The 15,461-nt window shown below is 52.0% G+C and overlaps 2 protein-coding genes across 5 annotated transcripts; one reads left to right on the forward strand and one right to left on the reverse strand.

Moving 5' to 3' along the window:
* Nucleotides 1-290: 290 nt before the first annotated feature.
* Nucleotides 291-9,966, forward strand: Gnb3 (G protein subunit beta 3). Of its 2 annotated transcripts, XM_045139624.1 has the most exons (10): nt 291-1,139; nt 1,315-1,398; nt 1,647-1,685; nt 6,332-6,438; nt 6,530-6,593; nt 6,733-6,895; nt 6,996-7,062; nt 7,150-7,351; nt 8,710-8,926; nt 9,672-9,966. In XM_045139624.1, exons 2-10 carry the CDS (start codon nt 1,342-1,344, stop codon nt 9,776-9,778), a joined length of 1,023 nt encoding a protein of 340 aa, XP_044995559.1. In that variant the 5' UTR covers nt 291-1,139; nt 1,315-1,341; the 3' UTR covers nt 9,779-9,966. The 2 variants fall into 2 exon arrangements, with proteins under 2 accessions (XP_044995559.1, XP_044995560.1); XM_045139625.1 differs by lacking the exon at nt 291-1,139 and having other exon boundaries at nt 1,187-1,398.
* Nucleotides 9,967-11,565: 1,599 nt separating this feature from the next.
* Nucleotides 11,566-15,306, reverse strand: Cdca3 (cell division cycle associated 3). Of its 3 annotated transcripts, none has more exons than XM_045139633.1 (6): nt 14,902-15,306; nt 14,470-14,609; nt 13,988-14,114; nt 12,264-12,554; nt 12,021-12,124; nt 11,566-11,900 (listed from the first exon to the last, which is right to left on the reverse strand). In XM_045139633.1, the coding sequence occupies exons 2-6, from the start codon at nt 14,578-14,580 to the stop codon at nt 11,745-11,747; spliced, it is 789 nt and encodes a 262-aa protein (XP_044995568.1). In that variant the 5' UTR covers nt 14,581-14,609; nt 14,902-15,306; the 3' UTR covers nt 11,566-11,744. The 3 variants fall into 3 exon arrangements, with proteins under 3 accessions (XP_044995568.1, XP_044995567.1, XP_044995566.1); XM_045139632.1 differs by having other exon boundaries at nt 14,793-15,306; XM_045139631.1 differs by having other exon boundaries at nt 14,687-15,306.
* Nucleotides 15,307-15,461: the final 155 nt, after the last annotated feature.

Consider the following 15,461-nt stretch of genomic DNA (forward strand, 5'->3'; position numbering starts at 1 on the left):
TGACCCCAGAGGAGACAGGTGTTCTCAGGGTCCCCCAGAGGTGGAGCCACAAGAGCCTGTGATTTGTCAGGGAAATCTCAGGCACAGGCTCTTTCATGGGCAACCTCAGGCACAAGCTCCTTCATGCAAATAGGCCCAAGTGCACGTCCCCCCCCCCCCCCCCCCCCCCCCCCCCCCCCGCGCGCGGCTCCCCGGGCCTCTGACTCTAAACCCTGGCTTCCCTTCCTGAGGGTGGATGAGAGGGGCCGCCTGACCCTCTTGGCTTCTGCTTTCGCAGTCCTAGCAGGACACGGAGAGTCATGGGGAGCAAGTGGGGAGCCAGACCCCAGCCTCGAAGCCAGAGACAGAGATCCATTCATCCTCTTTGGAGTTCTTTCTCTGCCCAAATCAGGGTCACATCTTCCCCTTGGTCCTGTGCCCCTCTCCCCCAACCAGGATCAGGCCCAGGGCAGCTGGTCGGGGCTGGTCAAGAAGGATTATCCAGATCAGTCCCTTCTAATCTCTGTTGCTGCCTGTACCCTCCTGCAATCCTAGCCCTCTTCCCCAGCACCCTTGGTGAGGGAACACAGTTTAGGGTGTTGATACCAGGGCCATCTATCACCCTTCTGCCCTGGCCTTGCAAAGCAGGCCCTGACTGCCAAGATCAGGATCACGGGTGGGGCCCTGGGCCCGTGGGCTACTGGAGCCACTCCTGCTTTGCCCCACTCCGGGGACCTAACCTGTAATCCTCACAGCTTTGCCCTGATCCCAGAGCCTGATGCTCTTATCTCTGCTCATGGACTGACGGTGAGGCGGCATCCCTCCTCCCGCCCCCTTCGAGCCGGTCTCCGGCCCACAGACCAGCCTCCCACCCCCCCTCCACCCGCGCCCAAGGCTGTGGAAGCCCCGCGCCTCCCTTCCTCCCTCCCGTCCCGGCCTCGCCCCCACCCGGGGCCAGCTGATTGCATTTGCCTGCCGTGGTCGTCTGGTTGCTGCTGGCTCTCCCCTTGCCTGCCAGGGCTCCCCCTCCTAGTTGGGGCCAGGCCAGGCCAGCTCCCCTGGCAGCAGAGAGGGGCAGGTGACGGGCATCGCTGCGGAGGGAGTGAGGAGGCGCCGGGAAGCAGAGCTGGGAGCCCAGGAGAGGTCTAGCCAGAGCCCAAGTAAGAGGGGCTGGCCCTGCCCTGGCCTCTGGGCCCGGGGCTGCAGGAAGGGGTCAGACAGGGCTGACCCAGCCTGGGAGGAGGGAGGCACCCCATTATTCTCAGGACTAGGGTGGAAGTGTGAAGGACAGAAACATGGCTCAGTGGCCCAATTCCTGTCCCATGTTTCTGGCAGGATCCGGAGCCCCTCGACCTGTCCACCATGGGGGAGATGGAGCAGCTGAGGCAGGAGGCGGAGCAGCTCAAGAAGCAGATTGCAGTAACCCTAGGACCTCCCCCCTCCCCCAATAACAGAATTTAGGACTGAGGGAGTGTAACCTGGGGGAAGGGACTGGGTTGCTTCTTAAGTGACCCCTTCGAGACTTCTGCCCCCAGAGACTTTTTGAACTTAGATCTCAACTTTTGTGACTCCCTTCAGCCCTAGAGCCCCGTGCCTACCCACCTCAGAGGCCCATGTCTCATGTCCCCCACCTTGCACAGCCTCCCCGATGTCTGCTTTTCCCCCAGGATGCCAGGAAGGCCTGCGTGGACATCACTTTGGCAGAGGTGAGCTCTTCTGTCCTCCTGAGGCTGGGTGTGAGAGGAGGGGAGGAAATGAGTGCTCTCTGACTAGTGATACGCTGGTGCCTGGGCTTTCCCAGAACCCAGCCTTGGAGTGAGGATCAGTAAACGTTGAGTAAGACTACCCTGGCTTAGGCATTGTGTTGTGTGCTGAGAATTCACACCATTCCTGACCTCACCCATGAACCACTAGTGAGCAGGGAGGATGAAGGAAAGGATAAGATTTTGCAGATCATGAAGCCCTACGGACTCAAGTTGTCTAAGACTGTTTAATCTTTTGTTTTCTGATTTTTCAAGATAGGGTCTCACTCTAGCCCAGGCCACCACGCCCGGCTTAATCAATCTTAAAACGCACATTTCTTCACATTAGGCAATTTTGAAATCAAGAAGTATCTGGAAATACATAAATGCCTCATGATTAGAATTGATAGCATTTTTTCTTTTTAAAATTTTAAAAATTATTTATTTATTAACTTGCAAGCAGAGAGAGAGGGAAAGAGAGGGAGAGAAAATGGGCACACCACTAAGCCATTTCTCCAGCCTTTTTTTTTTTTTTTAATGTTTTTCTTTCTTTCTTTTTGAGGTAGGGTTTCACTGTAGCCCAGGCTGACCTGGAATTCACTATGCATTCTCTCAGGGTGGCCTCAAATTCATGGCAATCCTCCTACCTCAGCCCTCTGAGTGCTGGGATTAAAGGTGTGTGCCACCATGTCCGGCTTTTTAAAAATGTTTTTCAAGGTAGGGTCTCACTCTAGCTCAGGCTGACCTGAAATTCATTATGTAGTCTCTGGGTAGCCTAGAACTTATGGTGATCCTCCTACGTCAGCCTCCCGAGTGCTGGGGTTAAAGGCATGCACTAGCATCCACAGTTCATGACTGGCTGGCTTTCTTTCTTTCTTTTAAATATTTTATTTATTGATTTATTTGAGAGAGAGAGAAAGAGGCAGATAAAGAAAATATTGGGGTCCCAGGGCCTCTAACTACTGCAAATGAACTCCAAATGCACGTGCCACCTTGTGCATTTGGCTTTATGTGGGTACTGGGGAACTAAACCTGGGTTCTTGGGCTTTGCAGGCCAGTGCCTTAACCGCTAAGCCATCTCTTCAGCCCTAATGATACATAAAATAATGGTGTTTCTTAAAATGGCTAGTACCAAGCCAGGCCTAGTGGCATAGGTTGGTAATCCCAGCTACTCAAGAGGCTGAGGCAGGTGGGCAACTAATGAGATCCTGTCTTCAAATAAAAACTAGGTCTGGGGAGACGGCTCAGCCATTAAAGGTGTTTGCTTGCAAAGCCTGCCCACCTGGGTTTAATTCCCTGGTACTCATGTAGAGCCAGATGCACAATGTGGTGCATGTGTCTGGAATTTATAGTGGCAAGAAGCTCTGGTTATGTTCATTCTCTCCCTGCCCCTTATATAAATTTAAAAAAAAATTAAAATAGAATTGGAGCCAGGCGTGATAGCACACACCTTTAATCCCAGCACTCAGGAGGCAGAAGTAGGAGGATTGCTGTGAATTCAAGGCCACCATGAGACAACATAGTGAATTCCAGATTCCAGGTCAGCCCGGGCTAGAGTGAGACCCTACCTTAAAAAACAAACAGAAAGAAAGAAGAAAGAAAGAAAGAAAGAAAGAAAGAAAGAAAGAAAGAAAGAAAGAAAGAGAGAAAAAAGAAAGAAAGAAAGAAAGAAAGGGAGAAAAAGTAAAATTGGCAGGTCATGGTGGCACATGCCTTTAATTCCAGCACTCGGGAGACAGAGATAGGAGGATCACTGTGAGTTCAAGGCCACCCTGAGACTACATAATGAATTCCGGGTCAGCCTGGCTAGAGAAAGACCCTACCTTCAACAGACCCCCCCCAAAAAAAAATTGAGAACACTTTAGATTAGATTAAATATGTTAGTAAGAGTGAATGCCTGGCTGAGAAGATGGCTCGGTGGTTAAAGATTCTTGCTTACAAAGTCTGTCAGTACGGGCTCAATTCCCTAGAACTCATGTGAAGCCAGACGGCAAGAGGCCCCGGTGTGTCCATATTCTCCCTCTCTCTCTTATGCAAATAAAGAAACAAAAAAAATTTTTTTTTTTGAGGTAGGGTCTTGCTGTAGCCCAAGCTGGCCTGGAATTCACTATGTAGTCTCAGGCTGGCCTCGAACTCACAGCAATCCCCCTACCTCTGCTTCCTGAGTGCTAGGGTTAAAGACATGCGTCACCATGACCAGCAAAAATAATATTTTTTAAAAAGGGTGAATACTGGGGTTTGAAAGATAGTTGTGGTTAAGGCATGGCCCCATGTAAAGCTAGATGCAAAAAGTGGCTCATGCATCTGGAGTTCATTTGCAGTGGCTGGAGGCTGTGGTGTGTCCATTCTCTCTGTCCATTTCTCCTTTTCTGGTTCTCTATTTCTTGCTGCTTGCAAATAAATTAAAAAAAAATTTTAAAGAAAAAGAAAACAAGAATGAATACTGCTGGGTGTGGTGGCACGCCTTTAATCCCAGCACTTGTGAGGCAAAGATAGGAGGATCGCTGTGAGTTTGAGACCAGCCTGGGACTATAGAGTGAGTTCCAGGTCAGCCTGGACTAATGTGAGACCCTACCTTGATGAAAAAAAAAGGTAATGCTATCAGCCAGGCACTGGTTTAGTTGCTTAAGTTCGTAATTTTTGTTTGTTTGCTTTTTCTTTCTTAAATATATGTTGTTTATTTATTTGAGAGAAAGAGGCAGAAAGAGAGAGAGAGAATGGGCACGCCAGGACCTCCAGCCACTGCAAACAAACTCCAGATGCACGAGTCCCCTTATGCATCTGGCTTATGTAGGTCCTAGAGAGTCAAAGTGGGGTCCTTTGGCTTTGCAGGCAAATGCCGTAACCGCTAAACCAACTCTTCAGCCCCTGTTTTTGTTTTGTTTCATTTTGTTTTTAAGGTAGGGTTTCATCTGGCCCAGGCTGACATGGAATTCACTATGGTGTCTCAGGGTGGCCTCAAACTCACGGCAATCCTGCTACCTCTGCCTCCCAAGTTCTGGGATCAAAGGTGTGCACCACCATGCCTGGCAAAGTTCATAATTTAACATAACTTTTATGGAAAATATGTAAGGTAGTTTATTATTATTTTTTTTATTGACAACTTCCATAATTATAGATAATAAACCATGGTAATTCACTCCCCCCCCCACATTCTCCTTTGCAACTCCACCCTCCATTATATCCCCTCCCCCCTCAGTCAGTCTCTCTTTTATTATTGATGTCATCATCTTTTCCTCCTATTATGATGGTCATGTGTAGGTATTTTTGTTTTGGTTTGTTTTTGGAAGTAGGGTCTCACTCTAGGCTGACATGGAAACACGGAATTCACTATGTAGTCTCAGGACAGCATGAATGCATGGTGATTCTCCTATCCCTGCTCCTGTGTTTTATAGGTGTTTTTCTGTTTGTTTGTTTTTCGAGGTAGGTTGTCACTCTAGCTCAGGCTGACCTGGAATTCTCAGGGTGGCCTTGAACTCATGGGGATCCTTCTACCTCTGCCTCCTGATATGCACCACCATGCACAGCTTATTTTATTTTTTTGTTCATTTTTATATATTTATTTGAGAGCAACAGACAGAAAGAGAAAGAGGCAGATAGAGAGAGAGTGGGCGCGCCAGGGCCTCCAGCCACTGCAAAAAAACTCCAGACACGTGTGCCCCTTGTACATCTGGCTAAACGTGGGTCCTGGGGAATCGAGCCTTGAACCGGGGTCCTTAGGCTTCACAGGCAAGCACTTAACTGCTAAGTTTTTTGAGGTAGGGTCTTGCTCTGACCTGGACTTTACTATGTAGTCTCAGGCTGACCTCAAACTCACATTGATCCTCCTACCTCTGCCTCTGGAGTGCTGGGATTAAAGGCTACCATGCCTGGAAGGTTTCTGTTTTATTTATTCATTTATTTATTTATGAGAGACAGACAGAAAGAGGCAGAGAGAGAGAGGGAGAATGGGCACGCCAGGGCCTCCAGCCACTGCAAAGGAACTCCAGACGCGTGCGCCCCCTTGTGCATCTGGCTAACATGGGTCCTGGGGAAATCAAGCCTCGAACTGGGGTCCTTAGGCTTCACAGGCAAGCGCTAAGCCATCTCTCCAGCCCTGTTTTTTTTTTTTTAACACTGTGAGGAAACAGGGTCAGAGAAAGGTTGAGTTAAGTTTCCCAAGGCAATAAAACAAATATGACAAATAGTCTGTGGCCTCTGGAGGCCCAGCTGCCAAGAGTCTGGTTACTGTTGAAGGAGTGTGGGACCACAGATTCAGCAGGTGCAGTCCAGGGTCATGGTGATGCTCTTGGAACCCATAAGAGTTGGCTGTGCTACCATGCTGTGTGAGAACAGACTCCTACTTGCTTGGGAGAGCCACCTGTGTGTGTATATCTCTTCTCAAGTTCATATCCAGTGACCTCATACATGCAACTTGAAATTGATTCAAGGTGGGGATGTTTACATAAAAGCAATCCCGTTACCCCAATCTAGAGAAACCTTGCGCACCATCAAGCACCTGGCCACTTGCCGTCCAAGCACAGGTGGGGATTTCTTTGGCCTGCTCGACAGCCTGCAGGAGTCTGTTTAGAGCAGGGGCTGTTGACGTCTACCGTTGGGTTTTTCTGCAGCTGGTGTCTGGCCTGGAGGTGGTAGGGCGAGTCCAGATGCGGACGCGGAGGACATTAAGGGGGCACCTGGCCAAGATCTATGCCATGCACTGGGCCACCGACTCTAAGTGAGGCTTGCAAGGGTTCAGAAGGGAAGGGAGGGCGGGGTGGGGTGGGGGGGAAGGTGGGGGTGACATGGGTGCCCTCTCCTCCCCTCAGGCTGTTGGTAAGTGCCTCACAAGACGGGAAGCTGATCGTATGGGACACCTATACCACCAACAAGGTACTAGCCCTGCCTCCCTGCCTTCCTCTAAGCAAGGTCTTCATCCTTTGCAAGGGTGCCATGCCTGTCTCTCTGCCCATCTGGCTGGCCGGGGGGCTTTGAGCAGGCCCCACGTACCCCAAGTCTACCCTCCCTGCAGGTGCACGCCATCCCACTGCGTTCCTCCTGGGTCATGACCTGTGCCTACGCTCCGTCAGGGAACTTTGTGGCATGTGGGGGGCTGGACAACATGTGCTCCATCTACAGCCTCAAATCTCGGGAGGGAAACGTCAAGGTCAGCCGCGAGCTCTCTGCCCACACAGGTGAGACGCCCCCTCTTCTGGTCTAGAGGGCTCCGGGGAAGGCCAGGCCTCTGGCCAGCTGATTCTGCAGCCAGAGCACTGTTTTCCTGACCACCTCCAGGTTATCTCTCCTGCTGCCGCTTCCTGGATGACAACAACATTGTGACCAGCTCAGGGGATACCACGTGGTAAGTAAGGGCTGAGGCTGCCAGTGCTGGGCTCAGGGGCTGGTCCACACGACCTTCCTGGGTGATGGCCTTCCTTCTTCCTGACAGTGCCTTGTGGGACATCGAAACGGGGCAGCAGAAGACCGTGTTTGTGGGACACACCGGTGACTGCATGAGCCTGGCTGTGTCACCAGATTACAAACTCTTCATTTCTGGGGCTTGTGACGCCAGCGCCAAGCTCTGGGATGTGCGGGAGGGGACGTGCCGTCAGACTTTCACAGGCCATGAGTCGGACATCAATGCTATCTGTGTGAGCATACCTCGTGTGCGGACCCCAAGGACCACCTCAGCCCCCAACACACATCCCTCACCTTCTCCCACAGCTCCCCTAAGCTCTTCATTTTGACTCCCCCCCACCCCGAGGTAGGCTTTCCTTTTAGTCCAGGCTGATCTGGAATTTACTCTGTAACTTCAGGCTGGTCTTGAACTCAGAGTGATCCTCCTACCTTAGCCTTCTGAATGCTAGGATTAAAAGCATGCACCACCATGCTTGCCAATATAATAATAATAATAATAATAATTTTTGTTTTGTTTTGTTTTTGAGGCAGGGTCTCAATCTACCCAAAGCTGACCTGGAATTCACTATGTAGTCTCAGGGTGGCCTTGAACTCATGGCGATCCTCCTACCTCTGCCTTCCAAGTACTGGGGCTAAAGGCATGCTCCACTATACCTGGCTAATTTTTTAAAAATATTTTTATTTATTGGCAAGCATGGAAAGAGGGAGAGGGAAAGAAAGAGAGAGAGAGAGAATGGGTGCACTAGGATCTCTTGCTGCTGCAAAGGAAACTAGGTACTGGGGGATCGAACTGCAGCTATCAGGCTTTGCAAACAAGCACTTTACTTAAACTGCTAAGCCATCCCGCCAGCCCCCAGTATAATTCTTAGAACAATATTCAAAAATCTCATTTTTTTTTTTTTTTTTTTGTCGAGGTAGGGTCGCACTCTAGCCCATGCTGACCTGGAATTCACTATGTAGCTCAGGTTGGCCTTGAACTCACAGCGGTCCTCCTACCTCTGCCTCCCAAGTGCTGGGATTAAAGGCGTGAACCACCACACCCGGCTTTTTTTTTTTTAAATTAATTATTTATTTATTTGAGAGTGACAGACACAGAGAGAAAGACAGATAGAGGGAGAGAGAGAGAGAATGGGCGCGCCAGGGCCTCCAGCCTCTGCAAACGAACTCCAGACGCGTGCGCCCCCTTGTGCATCTGGCTAACGTGGGACCTGGGGAACCGAGCCTCGAACTGGGGTCCTTAGGCTTCACAGGCAAGCACTTAACCGCTAAGCCATCTCTCCAGCCCGGCTTTTTTTTTTTTTTTTTTAAAACAAGGGCATACCAATTTGTATAGCTTTCCTCCGACTGCGTGTATCTGATATTCCTCATGATGAGACTTAAGTTAGGCATTTCCATCTGGCCCTTCCCCTTTGGAGAGTAAGTGCCAGCAGTGGATAGCCATCTGCAGCTGGCTGCCTCTGATTCCTCTAAGAGAGCGTCAGGTAGGGGAGCTGAGAGGGGCCGCTTACCTTGAGCCTCAGGTAGGAGGTGGGAAGCAGGTAGGAGGGCGGGGCTGCCTCAGGTTTGACCCGAAGCCGCTTCCCACCCTCAGTTCTTCCCCAATGGAGAAGCCATCTGCACGGGCTCGGATGATGCCTCCTGTCGCCTCTTTGACCTGCGGGCAGACCAGGAGCTGACTGCCTACTCCCACGAGAGCGCCATCTGCGGCATCACGTCGGTGGCCTTCTCGCTCAGTGGCCGCCTGCTCTTTGCAGGCTACGATGACTTTAACTGCAATGTCTGGGACTCCCTGAAGTGTGAACGTGTGGGTAAGGGCCTCCCTCTCCACCCCAGCCCAGTTCTGTTCCTTCCTACCAGCCCCCTTGACTGGGACTCTGTTACTGTTGTTCTCTAATTAGGGGTAATCCTACCCCTGGGAACCAGCACCCTCTGAAAACCCCAAACAAAAGGTACTCTAAGCAGTCCTCTGCGCCTGCCCAATACTGTGGCTGGCCTACTTCTTCTGGTCAGCCCCAAACCTGTGGACTTTCACTGTCCAGTCCGCCTGGGTCCTCGGGTTTCAGGGGTATGTACTGGGGGGCAGCCTCAGGGAGCTGAGGATGAGAGGGAATCAAGGAGATGGGAAGTGCCTGGGGCCCTGCCCCTACCCTAAGGGCTTGTCAAGGACCAGTGGAGGCAGATAGCCTGACTTTTTCTCTAGTACCCGGAGGAGTCTGTCTCTAAATCCTACCTCAGTTGCTCTGAGTTCCCCTGCACAAATCTCTCCCCTGGGCCTTGTTTTCTTTACCTGGAAACAGACTTGGATGAAAGTCATCCTTTCCTGGCACCCGTGGAATTGACCCCAGCTTTTCTCATAGTATGTCAACACATCCAGCCTTTCCCTAGGAGCCCTAACCCCACCCTCGCTGCAGGTTCTCATGAGGAACTGGCCTAAGCAGAAGCCCCTTCCTTTAGGACTAGCCCTCTCTGTCCCTGTCTTTACAAGGGCAGAGTCCCACCTACTCACGCCTTCACAGGACACCGGGAAGCAGGCTGACTCCTTCTCTTCCGCAGGAATTCTCTCCGGCCATGACAATAGAGTCAGCTGCCTGGGGGTGACAGCTGATGGGATGGCTATGGCCACTGGCTCCTGGGACAGCTTCCTCAAAATCTGGAACTGAAGAGGCCGGAGGAAGGGCAGTGGAATGCCCTGAAGATCTGCAGCCGCTCCCATGTCTTCTACACCCCAGGGCCATTCCCACCGAGCTTCCTCCTCGGAGGGCGGGAGGGCGGCAGAATGTGGGAGTGTGCCTTCGGGACCATGAGGGACAAGTAACTGCCCGCCTCTTTCCAAAGCCTCCCCTCTCCCTAGTCCTTTTATAGATTTTTTTTTTTTTTTTGAGGTAGGGTCTCACTCTAGCTCAGGCTGGCCTAGAATTCGCTATGTAGTCTCAGGGTGGCCTCGAACTCACGGCGATCCTCCTACCTCTGCCTCCCGAGTGCTGGGGTTAAAGGCGTGCGCCACCACGCCCAGCTTTACAGATTCTTTAATGAACAAGGACAACTGAACCCATCCCCAGGAGTCCTCCCCCAGAGCTATGCCTTTGTGCAGACTGGGGTGGGCTGAGACCAGTTAACTACAGCAGTCACAGGCTTCTGGCTTCTTTTTCCTTCATGCTTCCCCATCTCTCCCAAGTGCACCTAATAAAGTGTAGCACCCTCTGTGAGGTTTGGTTTTCACTCCCCTTATGTTCCAAAAAGACCTGCGTCCCACTTAAGGACAAGATCTTGTAAGTACTGAGATAGAAGCTGGGTACCGGGCAGACTGTAGGCAGGAAGACTGAAGGCAGAAGTCTTGGGGGGAAGCTGAGTAGCTGGGGACCCACAACTTGCTGCAGCCTGCTGCCGTGCGTGCATGCGAGCTTGCCTAGCAGTCGGGATTATAAAGGCCTTGATAGGAGGCCACTGAAGAGTTTCTAGTGGGGCAGTACCATGATCAGATTTGTAGGTGATTGCAGGCTGCCAAAATGGAAGGAGACTGGCGTTCTGGAGACAAGGGATGGGGCAGGTGGTAAGAAATGCTGAGCGTGACAGGACGGGCTCAAGTGAGAGCACTTGCTTAATATGAACAAGGCTCTGGGTTTAGTCCACACCACCACACACGTACAAGTGTGACAGACGGTGCAGGGGGAGAGATGCTGGGAAGACACTGATTCACTGGAATCTAGTGACCAACGGCTAAGACACTGCAAGGGGAGATTTCAACATTCTGACCAAGGCTAAGGCTTAGGTTTGGGTAGATAGGTAGGTGACAGTGTTATTCACAAGGGCAGGGAATGAGTGCTGAAGAACAGCTTTTAGGGGAAATTTATACATTCCCCTTTACAGGAACTGCCCCTTGAGTACTTGGGCAGCTTAATAAAGGTCAGGTGAGAAAGGGACCTGGAAGCTACTAGAAGTAGGAGATAGCTAAAGCCTAGAAATAAACACTTAGGGAGGACAAGAGAGAAAAGCCAAGACAGAATCCTGGGGAACACCATGATTAAAGGACACTGTATAAAAGAAGCTCAGAAGTATCAGTGAGGAGAAAACCCAGGGATCACCCAGGCTGCCATTCCACACACACAAGACCCAGTGCAAGCTTTGAACTAACTTTAAAAAAAAACAACCAGGTGTGGTGTATCTGGCTTTATGTGAGGACTGATGAATCAAACCTGGGCTGGTGAGTTGTGCAAACCAAGTGCCTTTAGTCACTGAGCTATCTCCCCAGCCCTGGACTTTTAAAATCATTGCTTAAAATTATTTTCCTAGCTGGGCGTGGTGGTGCACGCCTTTAACCACAGCACTTGGGAAGGAGTGGTAGGAGGACTGCTGTGAGTTCGAGGCCAGCCTGGTAAGTTCCAAGTCAACCTGGGCTATAGTGAGTCCCTGCCTTGAGACCCCTGCTCCCAAAAGAAACAAAACAAAATAAAATCAATCTCCTTTAATAAACAAGAAACACACACGACACAAAAAAGTCCAATATTCAAAAGCCAGAATTTGAAGCCTAGAAGGAATAAAAAAAACAAGCCTTGCCTCCGCAGCCCTGGAAGAGGCGGCGGTGAGCGGACATGGCGCAGCACACAGCCCTGGTAACCCAGCCGGGGCCTAGCTCTCCACCAAAGCAAACTGCTCATTTTCCTTGTCATGGTCCTGGCCTTGCTCCCGTGTTCTTCCTCCAGTTCTCAGAAGTCGTCCAGTTCCAAGAATGGTTCCTTCTTTTAGTTCCCTAGCATTTTCAATTAGTGAAGAAGGCCGCTTACCCTGCAGAGGCAGTAGATGAACTGGGTGAGCAGGGGGCGTTGTTAGGGAGGAGGGGAGAGATAAGTGAAAGGCTCTCAAGTTGGATATTCTAGTAATACTTCTCGTCCTCTCCCCCTTTACCTGTCTTAGTGTCAGGGTCCCAGGGGAGTTGTCATCCTGCAGGATGGTGAGAGGGGATCTCCCTAGTACCTTGCTGTTTGCTTTTCGTCTATTGCATTTAGAACCTAGGATGAAGAATGTGCTTTAACAAGGACTCAAAACTGAGGGCTTACAACTTTTCCTTCCCAAACTCACCCATGGACACACTACCCAAGGACACGGTCCTAGTTTCTCTTTGCTCTGTTATACCCCTAGATTTTGTACCTGAAGACTGAGGCGTCTCAGGGTCTCTCAAGGACTTCTCTGAGCTCTGGATGGCCACAGGGGTTTCTGTGGACTGTTTTGCTACCTCAGAAAACACCTCTCTGGAAGGGAGCTCAGGCTGGTCCCAGGGTAGCAGTGGGTCCTCAAGAGATAAGTGAGCATCCAACAGCAAATCCAGTTCAGAAGAGAGAGGCGCCCCCTGGGGCAGAGCTGGCTCCGAGGGAAGAGTCACTTTGGAGGCTACATTTTCAAATACTTCGCTCAACTGTTGCATCAGTGGGCTCGGAGAATCTAGGAGAGAAATGAAGCAAGCTGTGACTTTTTTCTTTTGGCAGTTTTCACACTTACAATAAACCACGATAATTCCTCCTATTATTATTATTATTATTATTTTTTTTTTTTTTTGGTTTTTCGAGGTAAGGTTTCACTCTAGCCCAGGCTGACCTGGAATTCACTTTGGAGTCTCAGGGTGGCCTCGAACTCACGGCGATCCTCCTACCTCTGCCTCCCAAGTGCTGGGATTAAAGGCGTGTGCCACCACGCCCGGCTCCTCCTATTATTATTACTAGGCACTACGAGGCCAAGGATATCCATGCCGTTTTCTGTTTGGAAAATTGCATTGTAAGCAGTCCTACCATTCCTCTGGCTCTTACATTCTTTCCACCACCTCTTCCGCAATGGACTCTGGGCCTTGGAAGGTATGGTAGAGATGTTTCAGTGCTGAGCAGTCCTTCATCCTTTCTCAAGCCCTGACTTTTTTATTGTTTATTTTTATCTGTTTTTTTTTCAAGGTGGGGTCTCACTCTAGCCCAGGCTGACTTGGAACTCACTTCATATCCCTTGGCTGGCCTCAAACTCATGGCAGCCGCCCCAGTGATATGATTAAAGGCATGTGGTACCATTTGCATTTTTTTTTTTTTTTTACCCCCCCAAGGTAGGGTTTCACTCTAGCCCAGGCTGACCTGGAACTCACAGCCATCCTTTTACCTCCACCTCCTAAATGCTGGGATTAATGGCTGAGGTAGGATTGCTGTGAAAGTTTGAGGCCAGCCTAAGATTACATAATGACTTCCAAGTCAGCCTGGGTTAAAGTGAGACCCTACCTCAAAAACAACAACAAAAAACCCAAAAATGGAAAATAAAATTAAAAAATAAGGAAAAGACATAGAGGCCTTCACAGATAGGGGAGTGGGAAGAGTGACATCCAGGTGATAGAGAACAAGTTTTGAGAAGTGTGAGGGGAGAGCCCAGGTGCAGTGCCTGGTAGTGTGGGCCTCCCTGCTGGCCTGAGACCTGAGCACAAGGAGGAGACCCAGGTTTGAGCCCAGCAGGGGCTGGCGGAGCGTGACAGTTCTTTTCTGTAATCACCGCACTCAGAAGGCTGAGGCAGGAGGACAGCCTTAGGCTCAAGGCTAGTCTTGAACACAGTGAGTTCCAGGACACGAGGCTCTTATCTCCCATCCAAGTACTCACCAGGCCCAGCCCTACCTACTTAGCTTCCAAAATTGCGTGAGATTGGGCTCTTTCAGGGTAGTATGGCCACAGACAAGACTGCCTCCCACACACAGAAAAAAAAGTGCTCTGAGGGTTAGCTGGCAGTGTGGTTCAGTGATAAACAAATCCCCAGCATGATGCTGAACAAAAGCCAACATCAAAGAAGTCCTGAGAGGGCTTCACTGACATCACCGCAGAATGACAGGGTAGGTGACCACAGCCTCACTGACCTACGCCACTAGCTTTCATGGGCGTCCGTGCAATACCAAGGGTAGGAGAGCGAGGATCTGAGTCTTGAGCCTGTGTGGGGCTTTTCAGTTCTTCTGCTGGAAGGCTTGCCTGCGGAGAGCTCTCCACCTGTCCGAAGTATAGGTTAGAACAAAGAGGACCATAGTCAGGAGGCCTTTTCCGATGGAGTAGATCACCAAACTCCCCAGAACCCCCATAAAAAGCCGAGCTGCAGAGGGTGGGAGGGGCCGGGAGGCCAGGCACAGCTGGGGCTGGCTGACAGCAGCTCCAGCTGGAGCGAGAGCCTGGGTCTCCACGAGCTACGTGGATGAATGATGAGAGAAGGACACCCTAAGTTCTCCTGCGGTCGCCTCTACACACTCGCCACCCCACGCACCACATACGACGCACGCTCCCCGCAGTGGGGTGGGGTGCGACGACCCCCAGAACCGCCCGAGCTGAGTCCCGGGGATTCAGACAGTACCTGGATGGGCGTGCGCTGGATGCCCGCACTGGGAGAGCGGGGGTCCGCCACTCGAGCCAGGTGCTTGTTGTGGGGCGCCGGCGTGACGGGCACGCTCTGGGTGGACCCCATCTCCGGCAGGGGTCGGGGCAGGGCCCGGCCTGTGTGGAGGAAGAGATGTCCGTCAGACATGACCCAACTACCGCCTCTTACTGTCACTGTCGGGCCTCCGACCGACCTTCCGTTTCCAGCTGAGGGCCAGCGACCCCAAGGACCTCCGCGGGATCGTGACTAGGGCAGCTTATGGAATTCACTGTGCAGTCCCGGGGTGGCCTCGAACTCACGGCGATCCTGCCGAGTGCTGGGACTAAAGGCGCGCGCCACCGCGCAGCCTTGAACTGTCGGGTCTGCGGCAGCCTCTGACGAGCCCGCTCATTCACTCAAACCGCTCACCGGGGCCCCACGTCCCGCTCTAGGTGCGCAGCAGGTCGAGGGACGAGGCCTCCAGGAGTTTCAAACTTCCCGCCACGCCCCGGCCCCGGCCCTATAGGCTGAGCCGACGGGGACGTCCTCCAGAGCAGCACGCCATTGGCCGGGGGATGCCTGGGGTCCCGGTGACGCCTCCGCGAGGGGGGGGAAGTTGGCTCAGCATCCGTCCGCCTGGGAGACTTTACGGGACGCAACCGGACCGTGAGTTATCGCGCCGTGCGCAGAGCCGGCGGCCGGCCGAGCGCAGGTTCCGCCAAGGGCCGACAGTGACCCTCATTGGCTGACGCAGCTATCACTCACACCCGTCCACCCCGCCCCACGGCATGGCCCCTGGTCAAGCGCTAGGAGGACCACTGTCCTCCCGCTTTCCGACTGGACGACTGTCGAGCAGCGTCAGCCACCGAGAACCGAGGATTTACAGCACCTCAGCGCCACCGCCCCCCCCCCCCCGCTCTTCACCCAAGCAGGGCCGGCAGCCGCAACGCGCAGCGCACCGGCGGGCAGCCGCGTCCCCGCCCCCCGCA

Source organism: Jaculus jaculus, chromosome 23 (genome assembly GCF_020740685.1).
Source record: "Jaculus jaculus isolate mJacJac1 chromosome 23, mJacJac1.mat.Y.cur, whole genome shotgun sequence".
Classification (NCBI taxonomy): Eukaryota; Metazoa; Chordata; class Mammalia; order Rodentia; family Dipodidae; genus Jaculus; species Jaculus jaculus.

What these genes read in the sequence shown, in the direction of transcription:
- Cdca3 (XM_045139633.1), bottom strand. Translation starts at nt 14,580, where the DNA reads ATGGGGTCCACCCAGAGCGTGCCCGTCACGCCGGCGCCCCACAACAAG. An exon ending in TGAGACGCCTCAGTCTTCAG is followed by an intron (nt 12,125 to 12,263) that starts GTACAAAATCTA and finishes TCTTCATCCTAG; the next exon opens with GTTCTAAATGCAATAGACGA. An exon ending in GGACCCTGACACTAAGACAG is followed by an intron (nt 11,901 to 12,020) that starts GTAAAGGGGGAG and finishes CTGCCTCTGCAG; the next exon opens with GGTAAGCGGCCTTCTTCACT.
- Gnb3 (XM_045139624.1), top strand. Translation starts at nt 1,342, where the DNA reads ATGGGGGAGATGGAGCAGCTGAGGCAGGAGGCGGAGCAGCTCAAGAAG. An exon ending in AGCTCAGGGGATACCACGTG is followed by an intron (nt 7,063 to 7,149) that starts GTAAGTAAGGGC and finishes TCTTCCTGACAG; the next exon opens with TGCCTTGTGGGACATCGAAA. An exon ending in CGGACATCAATGCTATCTGT is followed by an intron (nt 7,352 to 8,709) that starts GTGAGCATACCT and finishes TCCCACCCTCAG; the next exon opens with TTCTTCCCCAATGGAGAAGC.